This window comes from Manihot esculenta, chromosome 13, assembly GCF_001659605.2.
Source record: "Manihot esculenta cultivar AM560-2 chromosome 13, M.esculenta_v8, whole genome shotgun sequence".
NCBI classification, from domain to species: domain Eukaryota; kingdom Viridiplantae; phylum Streptophyta; class Magnoliopsida; order Malpighiales; family Euphorbiaceae; genus Manihot; species Manihot esculenta.
The window spans coordinates 31,902,474-31,919,853 of NC_035173.2; the positions used below are offsets into that span (position 1 = coordinate 31,902,474).

At 36.8% G+C, this 17,380-nt stretch overlaps 2 protein-coding genes across 3 annotated transcripts; both read left to right on the plus strand.

The window, feature by feature from the left end:
• The first annotated feature begins 4,804 nt into the window (after positions 1 to 4,804).
• Positions 4,805 to 9,528, plus strand: LOC110630190 (ribonuclease III domain-containing protein RNC1, chloroplastic). Its single transcript, XM_021777552.2, has 5 exons — positions 4,805 to 5,796; positions 7,114 to 7,318; positions 7,804 to 8,004; positions 8,589 to 8,675; positions 8,854 to 9,528. The coding sequence occupies exons 1-5, from the start codon at positions 5,021 to 5,023 to the stop codon at positions 9,169 to 9,171; spliced, it is 1,587 nt and encodes a 528-aa protein (XP_021633244.1). The 5' UTR covers positions 4,805 to 5,020; the 3' UTR covers positions 9,172 to 9,528.
• A 1,807-nt stretch (positions 9,529 to 11,335) lies between these two features.
• On the plus strand, positions 11,336 to 16,505 carry LOC110630202 (casein kinase II subunit alpha-2). Of its 2 annotated transcripts, none has more exons than XM_021777566.2 (10): positions 11,336 to 11,718; positions 13,330 to 13,459; positions 13,591 to 13,785; positions 14,205 to 14,362; positions 14,792 to 14,882; positions 14,958 to 15,023; positions 15,128 to 15,210; positions 15,375 to 15,438; positions 15,561 to 15,629; positions 16,226 to 16,505. In XM_021777566.2, exons 1-10 carry the CDS (start codon positions 11,633 to 11,635, stop codon positions 16,283 to 16,285), a joined length of 1,002 nt encoding a protein of 333 aa, XP_021633258.1. In that variant the 5' UTR covers positions 11,336 to 11,632; the 3' UTR covers positions 16,286 to 16,505. The 2 variants fall into 2 exon arrangements, with proteins under 2 accessions (XP_021633258.1, XP_021633257.1); XM_021777565.2 differs by having other exon boundaries at positions 15,561 to 15,671; positions 15,711 to 16,250.
• The last annotated feature ends 875 nt before the right edge of the window (positions 16,506 to 17,380 follow it).

The following is a 17,380-nucleotide window of genomic DNA, read 5'->3' on the forward strand; positions in this document are numbered from 1 at the left end:
AAATTGGGAAATGATTTGGTAGATATTTTTATTAGGATTTTCTGTTATATTTTCTCTCTTTCTATATATTTATGTTTTAATAAATAAAGGTACAACACTGATATATATATCTTCTTCCTTTCCTATCAAAAACCAACAGAGTTTTCCTCAGCTTCTACAAAATGATAAAGCCGTCCAAGCCCTTTTCACACCGAGTTAATAAGTGATTTTTGTAATACCCGGCTAGATTCCGGCATCGGAATCTCTACCTTCCGGCGGAATCTCCGTTGGAATCTAGAATTCTGAATATGCCAGAGGTTTCTAGAGGGGTAAAATGTGTTTTCTAAAAGGTTTTTACTGATTTCATGGTTTTAAATGAAAAAGAATTGAGTTTTGAAAAGAAAAGACCAAGGAGGCGTTTGCCAGGTTCGGCCGCCGAACATGGAAAGGCTTCGGGAGCGCCTTTGGCCTCCGAAAGTCTTGTTTGAACGAGCCAAGGTTCGGCCGCCGAAAGTCAAGTTCGGCCGCCGAACATGCATGAGTTTAGGGGGCACGTTAGGCTGCCGAAGGTCTTTGACCAGGCCACCTATAAAAGGCCCTCAGATCGGAAATGGGCGAGTTTTCTCCCCATTCTCGAGCTCAGGTGAGTTTTTGTCCTCCCTTGGCCGTTTTCATGTTTTTCTTCATCTCCTTCATGTTTTCATGAGTTTTATGGTTATTTTGAAGAGTTTTAAAGCTTGGATCAAGGTTTGGAGAGCTTGGAGCTTTTGGAGCTTGGATTCTCCACACCTCAAGCTTTGGGTCGCACCAGCCCTCGATCTTTAAGAGGTAAGTGCGGATCTATGCTTTCTTTTATGTTTCATGAAGTTTTAAGTAAGTTTTAAGAGGTTTTAATGGTTGAGTATGGGTAGATATGCATGTTAGGAGTTATGTGGGTTTTATGCCCAATGTATGTTTATGTGATGTTATGAAGAAGTTTTAAGCTAGTTTATACTTGTGGGAGTGAGTATGCATGATGGGGAGAGAGTATGTGAGATTATGGGTTGTTTTGATGGTTTTGGCCTATGTGGGTCATAAGCTATCTATGTATGTTTTGATGTTGTTTTTGGAGTTTAATCTAGTTGTTAAGCTCCTTTGTGCATGGTTAAGGGTTTATGCATGTTTTGGTAAGGTTGGGTGTTTGTTTTGGGGTGTTGGAAGGTTTAGGAGGCTTGAATGCATGAGAAGCTGAGTTCTGCCCTTCTGGGAAGAACTCAGGTTCGGCCGCCGAACCTGCCTTTGGATGTATGGATTGGCCGCCTAACCTTGCCCCCGAAAGTTGAGTTTTGGCTTGAAAGCAGACTTTCGGCCGCCGAAGGAAGGATTCGGCCGCCGAAAGTGCCTGACTTTCGTCTCTGGAGTGGGACTTTCGGCCGCCGAAGGTGCCGCCGAAAGTGCCCGAGTTTCGTCTCTGGAGGGAGGGTTCGGCCGCCGAAGGTGCCGCCGAAAGTGCCCTGTCCAGCCTTTTCAAGGTTGTTTTCTATGCATGTTTAAGTGATGTTCTATGGGGTTTTTGGGGAGTTGTTTATGAGTTGTTTAGAGTGTGTTGGCACCTCATTCGAGTCCACCTATGTAGGATCGGACCCGAGGGACCGAGGAGGCCATCAGTGGTAGCTGTTGCCGAGTCAGTCAGCGTCGGCTACAGAGGTGAGTAGAACTAAACTTAATCTTTTATATACAAAATCAAATGCCTAAAGCATGTTCATGCATCATGTTTATATGTAGTAGGGTTGATTGCACTAGTTTCACGAATATGGCGCATTGCATTATTTGATGTTGATTCAGGAGGTTTGGACCAAGGCGACTTCAATAGCCCACTTCTGTCATTGAGTCTTGGGTAAGTCCTTTGAGAGCCGGACAAGTACATATAGGAAAGTCCCTGTGCGCTCTCTGTGGACTAGGTACCCTGTCATGTATGTGAAAGTCCTGTGTGAGCTCCTTTGGGGGAGCCGGGCACCGACAGAGGGAATTTTGAGGTCATGTCCGATCCTTGAGAGGAAAGGATGCTAGCAAAAAGAACTCTGAGAAACAGGTCCGTGGGGAGTAGATAATTGCATGAGCCCCAAGACGGACAAGATACGGTTATGTGATTCCTTTGTGTTATGACGCATTTCATGAGAGCATGTAATTAATGAATTGTTTTCTTTGTTTCTACTCACTGGTCTTTTAGCTCACCCCTCTCCCCTAACCCCAGTTTTGCAGGTCAGAGGTAGGCCAGGATGACATCAAGAGTTAAGGTCTTGCTTATGTAATAGTATTAGATTAGTGTTTTAGTGTGGACATGTAATGTATATTGATATAATGATTTGTAAGAGATGTAATGTAAGGTTAAGTGGAGTTATGCTTATGGATTAGTATTGTGCTTGGCCCTAAGACTTGGTTAGTCCCTGTTCAATACATTATGTATGTTATGCTAGATGTTGAGTTGAGTTTGAACTAATCTTGTGGCATGTGTTGTTTACCACGTTATGTTATGGATGAGGACCCTAGTGGAGGTCTTATGTTTGTGATTTGATGCATGCACAGGTTCTTTGGATGTATCCCAGCTTGATGTATGTTATGTTGACCCGGCTAGAGTTTTGAGGGCTCTAGAAAAGGGGGTTTCTTTATGTTTCCAGTTATGTTGCATACAGGACAAGCTCGGTTTATACATCATATGTTTCAGTTTTTATGTTAAAGTTTTGTTCATGTATGGGATTTGACCAGGTGATAGGAGGTATGTTTGGCTTGCTACGGGTCCCGGCGGCCTTAAGCCGATCTGGATCCTAGCGCCGGTGGCGGTTCGGGCCGTTACAGAGGGGTATCGGTTTCCGGGTCGTTACAATTTTCGTGGAGGAGGTTTATTGCCTGTGGCTGATCCGCCACCAGGAAGCTGGTCATTTTGGGCAGCATGAGCATACATGCCTCCCTGGATTGGTTGTGACAATCCATCAAACTGCATACTTTCTTCCACTCCATGTCACCTGTAGCAGAATGAACCTATGACCCAATTATAATGAGAGAAGCAGATCAAAAGGTGAACTTATCTCGAAGAAAGTCCATCAAGATGTAAGAATGGTACAAGTTCCACATTGAATTCCCACTTTGGATGGGATATGCTTGTGTAATAGTAGGTAAAGGTCATCAACGAACTGCAACAATTAAGCTCCAATCTATTGACAATTCAATCTATACCTATAAAAAGGGCCGTGGATGCTTCCTCTGCCAACAGGAGGAAGTTTTCTGATAGGTGTAAGACAGAAACTGCCCCAGCGACACTCTTATGGCTGTTTCCAACTGCATACTCTGCTACACATCTAAGCAAGGCATTGAGGCAATGTTTTCTTGTTGTGCAACATAAAATTTTGACGTGGTTTGACATAACTTTACTAATGTGCATTGCACATGATTGACAGAGGTTATAAAGTGTCTTCCCTTCCGTTAATTAACACATCTGCATTCTAGTAAAATTTTCTTTTTAATGCAGAATGAAGAAACATAGAATGTTGGATTTGTTGTTGAGATACCTTTCTCCTCCTCTCTTCTCTTCCTCCTTCTCCCTATACTTTAAGACAAGATCAAAGAACAAGAACAACAAATAGCATAAAGTGGGGGGAGAGAGGGAATCACAGATGATACAAATATAAGACACACAAAATACAGAAGAATAAAATATAAGTATAATTCTCTCTCCCACTGAAATTTCAAAGTTCAAGAATTTGTGAAGATTACCCATTTCATATCAAGGCTCTATTCACAAGTCACATGCCTAAAGAGCTAGTTTCTGATATGGATTTTCTGTCACAAGTGACAATCGGGTTGGGTTTAGATGAGGAACAATGGTTGAGTTGTTCTCATTAGGTGGTGGTGGTGGAGGTAGAGGAAGCAACCAATATGACCAACATAACAAATCACCAACTGAAATCCCATAATAAATGTAGTTTTGATACAAAAATGAAAACATTCCTTAAGGTTTTTGAGCTATGTTACAGGTTAAAATTTCCCCAACAAAGGATCCAAGTACACAACAAAATCTTTATTCTTCAACTACTAGATTAAGGATAGGTAGGTTGCAACAGGAGCTCAATCAAGGTCTTCAATAAGTCTTCATTGAGATCAACCTTCATGATGATGAGGTCTAGTGGTGGAAGAGGAAGAATGAATTACCAATATTACAGCAACCGTGCAAAAAACGACAGCATACTAGGACTTACTCAAGAGTAAAGGATTTAATTGCCAAACCCATGTTAAAAAGCCCATGGGTTCTTGCTACTAAGGCTGAGAGAGGCAACAATGATTTTCTTGCTTTGCAGCAATAACATCAACTTCAATGCCATAGAGAGAATCCGAAAAGACGCAGAAAGAATCCAAGCTCTTCCTTTCTTGCTTGCACTTTGCTTACCTAAGAATGCTGCAGGGAATTGATAATTATGATATACAAGAAAAATTTGTATCTTGTTAACAAGACTTAAGTGACTATGGGACTAATTTACGATGAGTTAAAAAGGCCTTTGGCCAATAAAAACCTGTAGTAATTTTGTTTAAAGTTAAATGAATATAAAATATTATTAATTTTTTATTTTAAAATAATTAGAGTTTCAAAAATGTAAACTTTTCTTTTCAAATTAAAAAATTTTAGAAATATTTTGCCTTCTTTGAAAAAAAATGGGACTCGATCACTTAAAAAATGAAATTTTCTTTCACGACAACGAAAATTTTATGCATACACACACACTGTATTATCAACGACGTGCCGTTTCATTCTCTCACAAAGTGAGGCAGGCCCTTCAAATATCTGACCAAAGGAAAAGATGAACGATTGTTGGCTCACTGGCTTATTGCCACGCTTCTTCAATTCACCTTATCCATCCCTCTCCCCAAAACCCTGCAAGCAACTCAGTAAAGCCCTGAGTCAATACCAAAACCCTCCATCAATGTCCTCCAATTTCACTTCCAAAACCTCCCATTTCTCTCGATTAGCCTCCCTATAAATGTAAAACTCTCTAGTTAACACTTCCCAATCATGGAACTCTCCTCTTCTTTTACTCACCTCCCAAAATTATCTGACATCTCCTTCTCATTTTCTTTCTCTCCAATTCCCATCCAAATCCACCTCAAAACCCCCAAAATCTCTAAAAATTTCAGGGTTTTAGCTGTTGCTGTGGACCCACAAGAACTTCCCCAGAACAGCCCCCAGAGACTCCTCAAAGAGCTTGCAGAGAGGAAAAAAATCACTTCTCCAAAAAAGAAAATCCCCCCAAAGAGATTCATACTGAGGCCTCCACTTGACGACAAGAAACTCGCACAGAGATTTTTAAATAGCCCTCAATTATCTCTCAAGCAATTCCCTTTATTGAGTTCTTGCTTACCCTCTTCGCGTCTGAACAATGCCGATAACACTTGGATTGACGAGTACTTGCTGGAGGCCAAACAAGCTTTGGGGTATCCTCTGGAACCATCAGATAGTTATGGGGATGATAATCCTGCGAAGCAGTTTGATACTTTGTTGTATTTGGCGTTTCAGCATCCTAGCTGCGAGAGGACCAACTCGAGGCATGTGAAAGCAGGGCACTCGAGGCTCTGGTTCTTGGGACAGTACGTGTTGGAATTGGCTTTCTGCGAGTATTTTTTGCAGAGGTATCCAAGAGAGTCTCCGGCACCATTGAGGGAGAGAGTTTTTGCGTTGATTGGAAAGAGGAATTTGCCTAAGTGGATTAAGGCGGCAAGTTTGCAGAACTTGGTTTTTCCTTATGATGATATGGATAAGTTGGTTAGGAAAGATCGAGAACCGCCAGTGAAGTGAGTTTCCTTCTGTTTCTCATTTAGATTTCACCATCTTCTTTTATAGGATGTCAAAATTAGTTTGGACCTGTAGCATTATGAGTGGAACGAATATGGGAATTAGATTTTCTGATATGTAGAAAGATCTGTTATGCTTTCTTATTTCTTACGGAAGTTTTCAATGTGCATAGAACCTGGTTTATGCTCTTAAACGTTTTATGCTTTTGTGTGTGTGTGCGCGCAAGCTTGTGGCATCAGGAAACAAGAATTTGGCTGTATATTTTTGCACCTGCTTGATGTGAGGTAGAGAAATTGGTTTATATCAGTAACTCCTTTCACTTTTTAGAAAGCATGGTAGACTCATGAAAATTGATAGGGCAAGGGTAGTTACCACCATCAGTTGGTGGACAATTAAAATGCTGCATAGACATTTCATTTCATCTTTTGCCTGATTCTAGAGAGCAGAATTGCTTAGTCATGATACTTGAATTTCATTAGTCATTGTAGTATGCTTTATACTTCAAATTTGTACGAGAAGATATAAGCTCAGTAGTGCATTGCTACTAAGATTCAATTTGTTTAAATTTTATTTCTTTGCTAGTGCTGAAGTGTCTGGATTAAGCTTTTCTTAGTTGTGTAACTTGTGTTGGTTGGATGCGATATAGAGGTCAGACTTTACTCTAATGCCTAGAGGCTAGACGATATAGGAGAATACGACAGGAGAGATTATTTCTCAAAGTTGGGGGCATTGGTTTTATGTTTATCTCTCCTTTCACATATAGAAAGTAGGGCTTAAATAATGCAGCAAATGTTAGGGTGAAAAGACAATGATACAGCAAAATCTGTCAAAATTGATGCTGAGATGAGATCTCAGCTGGATGGACATTTGGAAAATGAACTTTTCTTCTGTCGGTACAAGATAACATCTAGATTAGTAATGAAAATGTGTAGTGTATTAATAAAGACTCTTCATGTATTAATAGGACACATTGCTCTCTAGTAGAAGTGCCACTTTAACTAAGTTAATAATCTGCACTTACATGCATAAAAGCTTAGATTTTGTTCCAGAATGGAAATTGTTAATGTGATGACACTGGGACCAACTGTTTAGTCGTGTTGACTGTTTAGAGCATGATCTCAAATCTCCATGACATCGACTAGATTAAATGGCCCTTTTTGTAGCTTTCCTTGTTTGATATGCTGATAGACCTGACATTCCTGTACTAAATTGCGAAGGATTAGCATTGTGTTACATTTAATGTTAAAATGACATTTGGATTTTTATTTAGCAGTGGAAATATGTAGTATACTGACTCTCTTGGTTGTTATTGGCAGGTCTGTGTTCTGGGCTCTGTTTGGTGCAATATATTTGTGTTTTGGCATGCCAGAAGTATATCGAGTGCTTTTTGAAGTATTTGGAATGGATCCAGAAGCTGAGGATTGCCAGCCAAAATTGAGGAGACAACTTGAAGACGTAGATTATGTGTCTGTTGAATTTGAAGGGAATAAATTAAGTTGGCAAGATGTTGCTGCTTACAAGGCAAGCACTTCTATTTATGCTTTCTTGTAATGTTATCATTGTCATTTCTCTATTAGAAATGATAAATACAGAAAATATGAATTTAAACCTCAGAAGTTAGAATCCTGATTTTAAATTCAGAAGTTAGAACCCTGATTGGAAAGTGTACTATGAATACTAGTTACTGTTATCATCATTGTTGGTGGAGTTAAGAGGAAATTGCGGTCTTTTTGCTTTTGCTTACGTACAAAATTGGAAGTTGAGACTGAGGTTTATGTTAGAAGAATTGAAGATTTAGATACAACTAGTTTTAGAATCATTGAGGAAAACTGGGACATCTTCTATGATGTTCACTACTATATAAATCATGCATACATACTATGGAATGCTAGTTCACTGCAAAAAGAGGAGGATGGAGTTTTTCTTTTCTTTTCCTAGAGACAGCTAATTTAATTATTATACAGTGGCCGAGGGAATCCCTTGTTTGATGTTCAATTCTTTTGCAGCCTCCTGAAGACGCCCTCTTCGCACACCCAAGGCTTTTCAGGGCTTGCGTTCCACCAGGTATGCATCGGTTCCGTGGAAATATCTGGGATTATGACAGCAGACCCCAAGTCATGCGGACTCTAGGATATCCACTAGCAATGTCAGACAGAATTCCAGACATTACTGAAGCTAGGAATATTGAACTTGGACTTGGGTTACAGGTACTTTTTTTTTCTTTCTTTGCTTCCAATAAAGTAGTTAACATAGATTTGAATATATTTATGCATATATATTTTTTTGTCCTCAATGTATATATATCTTTCCTTATTTTCAATCATTTACCTCAACTATGTATATGTATCAAAGCTTTATGTTTTGCCTTGATGTATTGAAAATCTAGTGTAGCATTAGTGTTAGCAGTACATATTATACACCGTATGCTACTGAGACATATTTATGGTTGAGAGACACAATACTTACTATTTGAATAATCCCTGTACAGTAGCTGGTGTCAGTGACCTATAGTGTCAATTATTTATAGCTGGCACTCTCTTCTGGTGTATTCTTGTATTCACGAGTGTCTTAAATATTGTGTCTTTTACCAATTATTCTCAAATAATTGAGCCGTCCAAAGGAAACCATTGTTTTCAAATCCCCTTTGGCATCTTTACACATTTAGGAATGACAATCTCATCTAATTATCTACTGCATTTCCTGAATAAGCTTTTTCCTTTTCTCTAGTTGGTTGGGTAATTCACCTATCCACTTGTTTCTTGACATAGTTCCATTTGTTACTTTGTTACAGCTTTGCTTCTTGCATCCATCAAAACACAAGTTTGAGCATCCTCGGTTTTGCTATGATCGATTAGAATATGTTGGCCAAAAGATCCAGGTATCATTTCTTTAATTTCCAAACTGTTGCATGTTTGTATTTGCCTTGTAAATCAAGTTCTACAATTCACTACTTTGAAAAGCAGTTCTATTCTTTATTCCCCTTTCTAAAACCTAGAGTAAAATGTGATCATAACGAAAATTTTGATCTAATAAATACCCGTGTTCTTTTGCTTTAGGATCTTGTATTGGCTGAGAGGTTATTAATGAAGCATTTAGATGCTCCTGGGAAGTGGCTACAGGAGAGGCACCGGCGACTGCTGATGAACAAATTCTGTGGGAGATACTTGAGAGATAAACATCTGCATCACTTTATTTCGTACTCTGAGCAGGTTCAAGATGCATTTGAGCACAATCGAAGGCTGAGAAACCCCGCTACAACTGCTGTTCAACAAGCCATTCACGGTCTTTCTTACACTGTGTATGGGAAACCAGATGTGAGACGTCTTATGTTTGAGGTTTTCGATTTTGAGCAAATACAACCAAAAGCTGTATGAAAAATTCCAGAGAAGGTGAATACCATTTTCTTCAACTATTCATACTGCACCATGGAACATAGAAGCGTCAACCAAGCTTGTAGACTTCTTGGGGTTGGCTCACATTGTTGAGAAATTTGTAATACATGGTGGATGAGATCACAATTGTAGTTGCAGCTTTGCCTTCACAGTTCACATTGCTTGTTTAGTTGGTGTCATAGAGATTGTGTAGATTATGTTTTTTGTTCTTGCACATGAATTTGAGTTGACGAAAGACCAAAATGATAGCAATAGAACAAATTCATGGGAATTTATTTTCAAGTATAGAAAGAACAGAGTTTCCTTAGCTGACGAAAATAGTTTCATTTTTCAAATTTAGTTATTTGTCCAAAAACCTTCTTATTCTTGTTCTATTTGATAAAAAATTTAACTATTTATACGAGCATTTACTAATCTTAAACTGATCCCATTTTATTGCTTTTTCTTAGTAAACCATTCGTTAAACTGATCCCATTTTATTGCTTTTTCTTAGTAAACCATTCGTTTGTTGTCATGATTCTATCGTCTCTAAATCTCAAATTCATCAAATTTTTTGCAATTTTTTTATAAAAGACATATATAAATTAACAGTATAATATATATTATAAATTTAATTACGTATAAATTTTTAAATAATTAATTAAATATAAAAAGAATACGTTGCATTCTATTTATTTTCTCCTTTTGATGTGATTTTATGGTGTCTTACTTATTAAATGAGTTTTTTGATAGTTGAAAACAGAATAGCTAATTGATTTTTCATTAATTGAGCCTGATATCTCCATTGATATTTAGTAATGTAAGCTCTGTGTAAAATTCTCAAATCAGCATTATTGTAGAAAGTTATTGTCGAAAATAAAATAGATAAACATCTAAAAGATTATTCTCATTTGTTTAAATCACGTTTAACTAAAAGTTTTTTTTTTTTTTGTACTTTTATCGTTTATCTTTTGGAAAATGAAATTACCATATTTTTTATAAAAAAATAATTTATTTATTTAATATTTTAATTCAGCCATTGAATTTCATATAATTTAAATATTTCATATTTTAATATAATTTTAAATAAAAAAAAGTGCCATATAAATTAAAAAATAAAGATAGAGACTAAATATCTCAGTAAAGAAATTCTCTCCTTTTTCAATGTCATAGTGGAGAATCTTTGATGAAGATACGTAACAATAGATGAATGTAAAGTAAGGAATAAAAATATTCCATTCCAAAAATAAGATGACTAACTTATTAGTTTTTTATAAATTATCTCATACTTTCTGAATTATTGGATAGTTTCATACTCCTCTTTTACTTTCATATTATCTCCAAAGATAAAGATAAGTTTATTAAAAAGGAAATTAATACAGATCGAAATAAGGTCCATGGCTTATAAAGATTAGTTCTCGTCTAATAGATAAGTGAACATAGAATATAGAAAATATAAAAACTTTTAATAATATTCTATCAATCAGTTAGCCTATGATTACATAATTTGTTATGTTTACATTCTAACACTCCCAAGAATCATATAATGGCCAACTTGTTAGAAAGATATTCTATTTTAGACCCATTTAAAATTTTGATAAATAGATCACTCAGTTGCTCTCATATTTTCACATAATTGGTATCTTTTTACGGATAAAATAACAATCAACTTTAAAATGTTTAGTCCGTTCGTGGCATATTGAATTGGAAGCAATGTAAAAAGTAGTCTGATTATCACACCAAAATTTCGCAGGTGACGCAACATTCATACTAATTTCCTTCGGCAGATGATTCATCCACAGAATTTTACAAGTAGATAATTCAAAAGTGGATTTACCCATAGAATCTCACAACTTTTTTCAGCAAATAATTATTCTAAAGAAAAAATATCACATTGTCTCTCTCAACTTTAGTCGTTATTATAAAATAACTTTTAAGTAAATAATTTTAGGCATTCTGATATATAAGCGGGTATTTATGTTATTTCTTTAAATTGATGGAAATCTGGATGTGCTTACAATAGAAGCATCAATTTACAAAACTAAGTTAAAATTTCAGGATTAAATCGTTACTTAAATTTAAAATAAGGACTAATTTATAGATTTTATTAAAACTTAAAGGACTTGGCTGTAATTGCTCTTATTTATTTTTTTCATGTTCTCCTGCGTGACTTCTTTTCGTGTTAGCGGCACGTGAATAGAGATGTGCAAAACTCAACAGCGCTTCATTGCTTGCTGCTAGCGTGCAGTGCAGTGCAGTGCACCCTCATTGCTCTGCGTGCGCCAGTTGCGCACCAGCCAAACCTGAGTACCTTCACCACCCAAGTTTTCCTTCTAATCCATTAACCAACCACGCTCCCACCATCTTCTTCGACGACGCCGCACTTCACACTGATAAGATCATCGTCACCAGTGATCCTGTCATCGAGATCTCGGTTTCTAGTTTAGATTGGGATCGGTGATCCATGTCGAAAGCCCGAGTTTATACCGATGTTAACGTCCTGCGTCCCAAGGAGTACTGGGATTACGAGTCTCTCACTGTTCAATGGGGGTAATTTTTTGTTTTTTTATTTATCTAATTCTTTGCTTCTTTATCTGCTCTCTTTTTTTTATTATTTTTTTCTTTGTGATTTGGGATTGTTTGGATGATATAATGTGTATAAGTAGTGGTTTGTTTATTTAAATTCTTGGTATCAGAGGATTTAGGGTTTAATAATGTTCCTCAGTGCTGAGGTGATTGATTTGGTGTGATTAGTTTCTTGTTTATTTCCTCTTGATGGGTATTAGGACATGATAGACATGTGGTTTAAATGGGTAGTTTGTTATATATATTGTTTAGTTCGATTGAAATAGATAAAAAAGATTGCAAGGCAACAGATTTTTCCCAGAATCGAATCTTTAACTCCTCTGTTATCTCAATGAGAGTGTAATACAGGGAATGGATGAAGTTTGTTGCTTTCTGCTGGTATATTTGTGGAAACAAGCTTTGAGTTTGGATGGGAAGGATTTTCATTAGAGATTGCAAGTGCTGGAATTAGTGAAATTTACCTGCACAAGTAGGGTTGATGTACATTGGATAAATGGAACTCAAAGTTGAATTCCTTTCTGTATGCTAACTAGATAGACTTTTCTTTGGCTCAGATAATATGGGACAAATGCTCATTTTTTTTCACTGCTTGTTTCTGATGTCTGATATCTTGTTGTTTTGTGGCTGTAAAATTGAAGTACTTAACTTGGGGTATTTGAGAGAGTTCTTTCCCCCCTCTAATATTTGACATAGCCTAGTTTTCAGAAGGCAAAAACTCATTTAGAAAGAAAAGGTTTTGTGGGTCCCCTCATCTTCTACTTAATGATTGTCAAACACCTTACACCAAAAGGTGAAATGCACATCTAGCTAACAAAATGCTAAGAGATTCTTTTGGCATGAATTTTCATCAAATTGTTGTACCCAAGAAAGAAAGAAAGGAAGAGCATTATGACAACTATAAATTGTCCTCCTTTATTGGCTTTTTTTTCTCTGAAATCTTATTAATTTGTCTCCTGTTATTATCAAGATGAATAAATGGTACACTAGAATATTAGATGAGCTATTTAACTGGGGTCACTCTCCCCTTTTTACAACTCCTCCGACTCCACTTAATAGACTGTAGCCTAAAATCTTCTGATAGACCAAGCCTTTACTTTTGGGGTGTCCCTTTGGAGACAAAAGGAAAGAAGTTATATTTTAAGGTTATTTGAGAACTCATATGTGCTTGTATGGTCACCAGTGAGGAGTGGGTTAAAATGAATGAAGATTCTGGATACATTACAGAAACTAAATTTTTGATGCCTTGTACATAAAATTCGATCTAGCAATAAATTGATGTAATGTGGAATACAAGATATCATATGATGTAGAATGCAAGAGCACTAACGCATTTAAACTGTAGATCCTTTCTCAGCATTGAGTTCCATTCATTCATTATATAATTGGCTTCACAATAACATCTGTTTTGAATATCTATAGCTATGCTTTTCTTTTTCATATTGTCCTTGCAGCATTTTCTTTAGCACAAATTTGTGAATATTGTAATTAGCTTTGCTTAATCTGATACATTAAGATCCGCTCTTTATCTTTTTATATCTTTATTTTTTCACCCTTAATATTTTCTTTTCCTTTCAGTGACCAAGATGATTATGAGGTTGTCCGTAAAGTTGGAAGGGGAAAGTATAGTGAGGTTTTTGAAGGCATAAATGTGAATAGCAATGAGCGGTGCATAATCAAGATTCTCAAACCTGTTAAGAAGAAGAAGGTAACTTTTAACGTGTCCCTGGCAGCATATGAGTGATTTATGTTTGTAGTCTATTATTATAATTTTGTTACCACAAGCAGTGGTGATTCTTTGACGTTTCTGTAAGGGGTGATTCGTTGATCTTTCTGCAGATCAAGAGGGAAATAAAAATACTTCAGAATCTATGTGGTGGCCCAAATATAGTCAAGCTTCTTGACATTGTTAGGGATCAACACTCAAAAACTCCGAGCCTGATATTTGAATTTGTCAACAGTACAGACTTCAAAGTTTTGTACCCCACACTCACTGATTATGACATACGCTATTACATATATGAGCTTCTCAAGGTAATCATGTGAAAGAACTCTCCCTTTCTCTCTCTTGCTCTTAATAATGAGTACACAGCCTTCAGACATGTTTACCTCATGATTGTGGTTCTTGTTAATATGACTGTGTTATTGGTAGAATCACACTAAAAAATGATGCAATCTTTTAGTAGTACATTTTTGAATTTGAGTAATCGCATTGATCCAGCCTCTTATCAACATATCATTTATTAGAACAATTTGTTTTAGTTCCACCATTCATCAAATTTGGGCTTTCACATTTTTTTAGCTTTCATTTTATTCTCTTCTGGTTGAGGCTATGAAATCCTTTGCACTTCACCTCAGCTACTGAAGGCACTGTAGATCATGAGTTGCAAAGATACTTGATGCTTTATGGCAGTAACATAGAAGTTTAGGAACTAATAATCTATGTAATGCAGGCATTAGACTACTGCCATTCACAGGGAATCATGCACAGAGATGTGAAACCTCACAATGTTATGATTGATCACGAGTTGCGAAAACTTCGCTTGATAGATTGGGGTCTTGCTGAATTTTACCATCCTGGCAAGGAATATAATGTTCGGGTGGCATCAAGGTAGTGCTATGAAGACTATAGTATTTAAAAACACTTATGCTGCTTTACTTTCTCACTTCTGTGATATACTTTCAATCCTTGAAATTTAACACTAGTTATAGTTTCCTGCTGCTGGTCGTAAGAAGACAATGCATGGAGCATTGAAGTCAAAAGGTTTTACTAGCTCAAGATTGGGAGAAATTGTGATGATGTTTGCTCCTGAATAATCTGTCAAATCATGTTTTTATCTCAATCATAAGGATTTTCAAAAAGGGTAGCGAGTCCCTTAGGATTCTGAAATTTTAAGAAATAAAAGGGTTTTTTTGAAGATTTCTAAGTGATAGAAATTCCCTTCCCAATATTATTTTTATAATATGTTGATAATAATATGGTTATGGCTTTATGGGTTAATCCTTGTCGCGAGATTGAATTTCTTTCGCTATTTCTCAGATACTTTAAGGGACCTGAGCTTCTAGTTGATTTGCAAGACTATGATTATTCTTTGGACTTGTGGAGCCTTGGTTGCATGTTTGCAGGAATGGTGAGCATACATTTGGTGCCTTTACGGGCTACTTTCTATTACTTTCTAATGATTTGTGCCCCTACTTGATGCCAGATATTTAGGAAAGAGCCATTCTTTTATGGCCATGACAACCATGATCAACTTGTCAAAATCGCGAAGGTAATGCTGGTTCCTTTTTTTTGTGAAGGAAACATTAGTTGCATCAAAATTATGTAAATGAATTGATTCCACGTGTCCACTGCCTGATTTTAAGGTAATTTCAGGTACTTGGAACTGATGAGTTAAATGCATACCTGAATAAATATCACTTAGAGCTTGATCCTCAGCTAGATGCACTTGTTGGGAGGTTTGTTAAGCCTTTCTTCTCTAAAGTGATTTTGCATTTGTTTAAAATAGTGTTGCATTTTAAATTATACCTAGTATTATTTTAAGTCCCTCTAGCATACCTATAAAGTATAGCTGGAGAACTGTTGACAACATGAACTAATATATTGTTTTATACTGCTGCAGGCACAGTAGGAAACCCTGGTCCAAATTTATTAATGCAGACAATCAGCATCTAGTTTCTCCAGAGGTTTATCATCTGATGCCTACTTTTTTTTTTTTGGCGAAAGATCTGATGCCTATCCAATATGTAGCTTTTAGCTGTTTTCACCTGTCATAAGTAGCCTTAGCGTGGTATCTTCTGACATGCAGGCCATTGATTTTCTTGATAAGCTCCTTAGGTATGATCATCAGGACAGGCTAACTGCAAGAGAAGCAATGGTAATTCCTCTTGGGCACTGTGTGTTACCCTCTCTCCCTCTCTCTGTCTCTCTTTTTAAGTGAATGGATTGGTAGTCTCTGTCTCTCTCTCTTTTTAAGTGAATGGATTGGTAGATCAGGAACAACAATTGGGTGTAGCACCCTCCCATCCTTAATGTTTAATGGTCAGCATGATAGGAAAGGAAAGGTAATCTTGCACACAAAATGGCTTGACTTAACCCAGCCTGCCATAGCAAGTAAAATGCCTAGTGGACATCAGGAAATTTCCAGGGGGTTGCTCTATAGGATGTTGGAGGGAATCAGCTATTAAATTATAACTCTTTGCTCATTGACCTTATAAGTGAATGTACTATGCTCATTTATGTCTCAAATGATTTGAGTAATTGGAGTAATTACTTAACTCTGGTTGCAGTTCTCTGTTTTGCTTAGTCTTTATAGTAAAGTGACCTTTCTGTTATATGACCTTCTCTTATCTGCTTTTGGGACACTTGGCACAATCTGATCACATTCCTTCTTGGCCACCATTTCGTGGGTAACAAAGGCTTTCCAGTTTTTGGATACACTGACATATTCTGGTGCTGTCCGTGGTGGTACAGGCACATCCATATTTTTCACAAGTGAGGGCTGCGGAAAGTAGCAGAATGCGAACACAGTAGCAGCAGGTTACGCATGGGGTCCGTTGGCAGACAAAGGTGAGGCCAGTGCATGTGGCGAATGCGTGATCCTTGTGATTATCTAGTCTACAAAACAAGTATGGCTGCCTTTTGTTAATTGCAGGCAGTTAAAGATTGTGTATCGTTTTTACTACATTTGGTCTTTCTGTCGCTTGTTTGAGAGAGAATATAATGATATATTGTTGCCATAGCTTTATGAGAATTTACCATCTCTGTGATGAAATCACCTGATGTATGCGTTTCACGTGCACTCACCTTTTGCATGTATTTAACAGCGGTCGACGGTCGGTGGTTTTTGTAGGGCTAACCACTTGGTTGCTTGTATAAACACCAAATTTTCAGTTGATATTGGCTTCAATGGAGCCTCGACAGCGTTACGGATGCTTTCAGTTTGTAGGCAGCTGTTTTTTTAATAGTATTTTTAATTTTGCCTTTTAATATTTATGTAAAATTTACTTAATTTAGCATTATTTTTTAATTAAATAATTAAATTAATGAATATTTATTTCACCATAATAAATTGAAATAACTTTTTATAATATTACGTAAAATGTCATATAATTGCATTAACTCAATTAAAATTAATACAATAATTTTTAGATTAACTTTTCACTTTCACTCCAAATATTTAATCTGAGTCGATCCATAAAAAGCAAAGCAAATCCAGGGATGAGCTGAAGGAGACTGCTTAGCTCTCATTCCAGTGCGTGTATAGCAATTTGTGGGTTTTTTTTAATCCAAAAATATAGGAGGCTGGTACGCGGTGGATGGTGACTTAAAATCTACGAATTCTTGTCCCGTTGAGTCTTCAAAACCACGAGCGCAGCCTTCCATACCATAATCGTCCATGGCTTGTATTCATCTTTAAATAATCATCTGCTTAACACAAGCTAATCATCACTGTCGGCGCAGCTTCATCAAGTCACCAGTGGAGTATGTGAAAATGTTTTCCTTTTCTTTTATTTGGGTAAGTGTAAAACTCATGAAATTGCTTATGGTTTCCTAGAGAAAGTTGAAAAGACAAGACACCAATAAATATAACAACCATATGGTTTTCTATTTTGCTTTAGTTTTGGT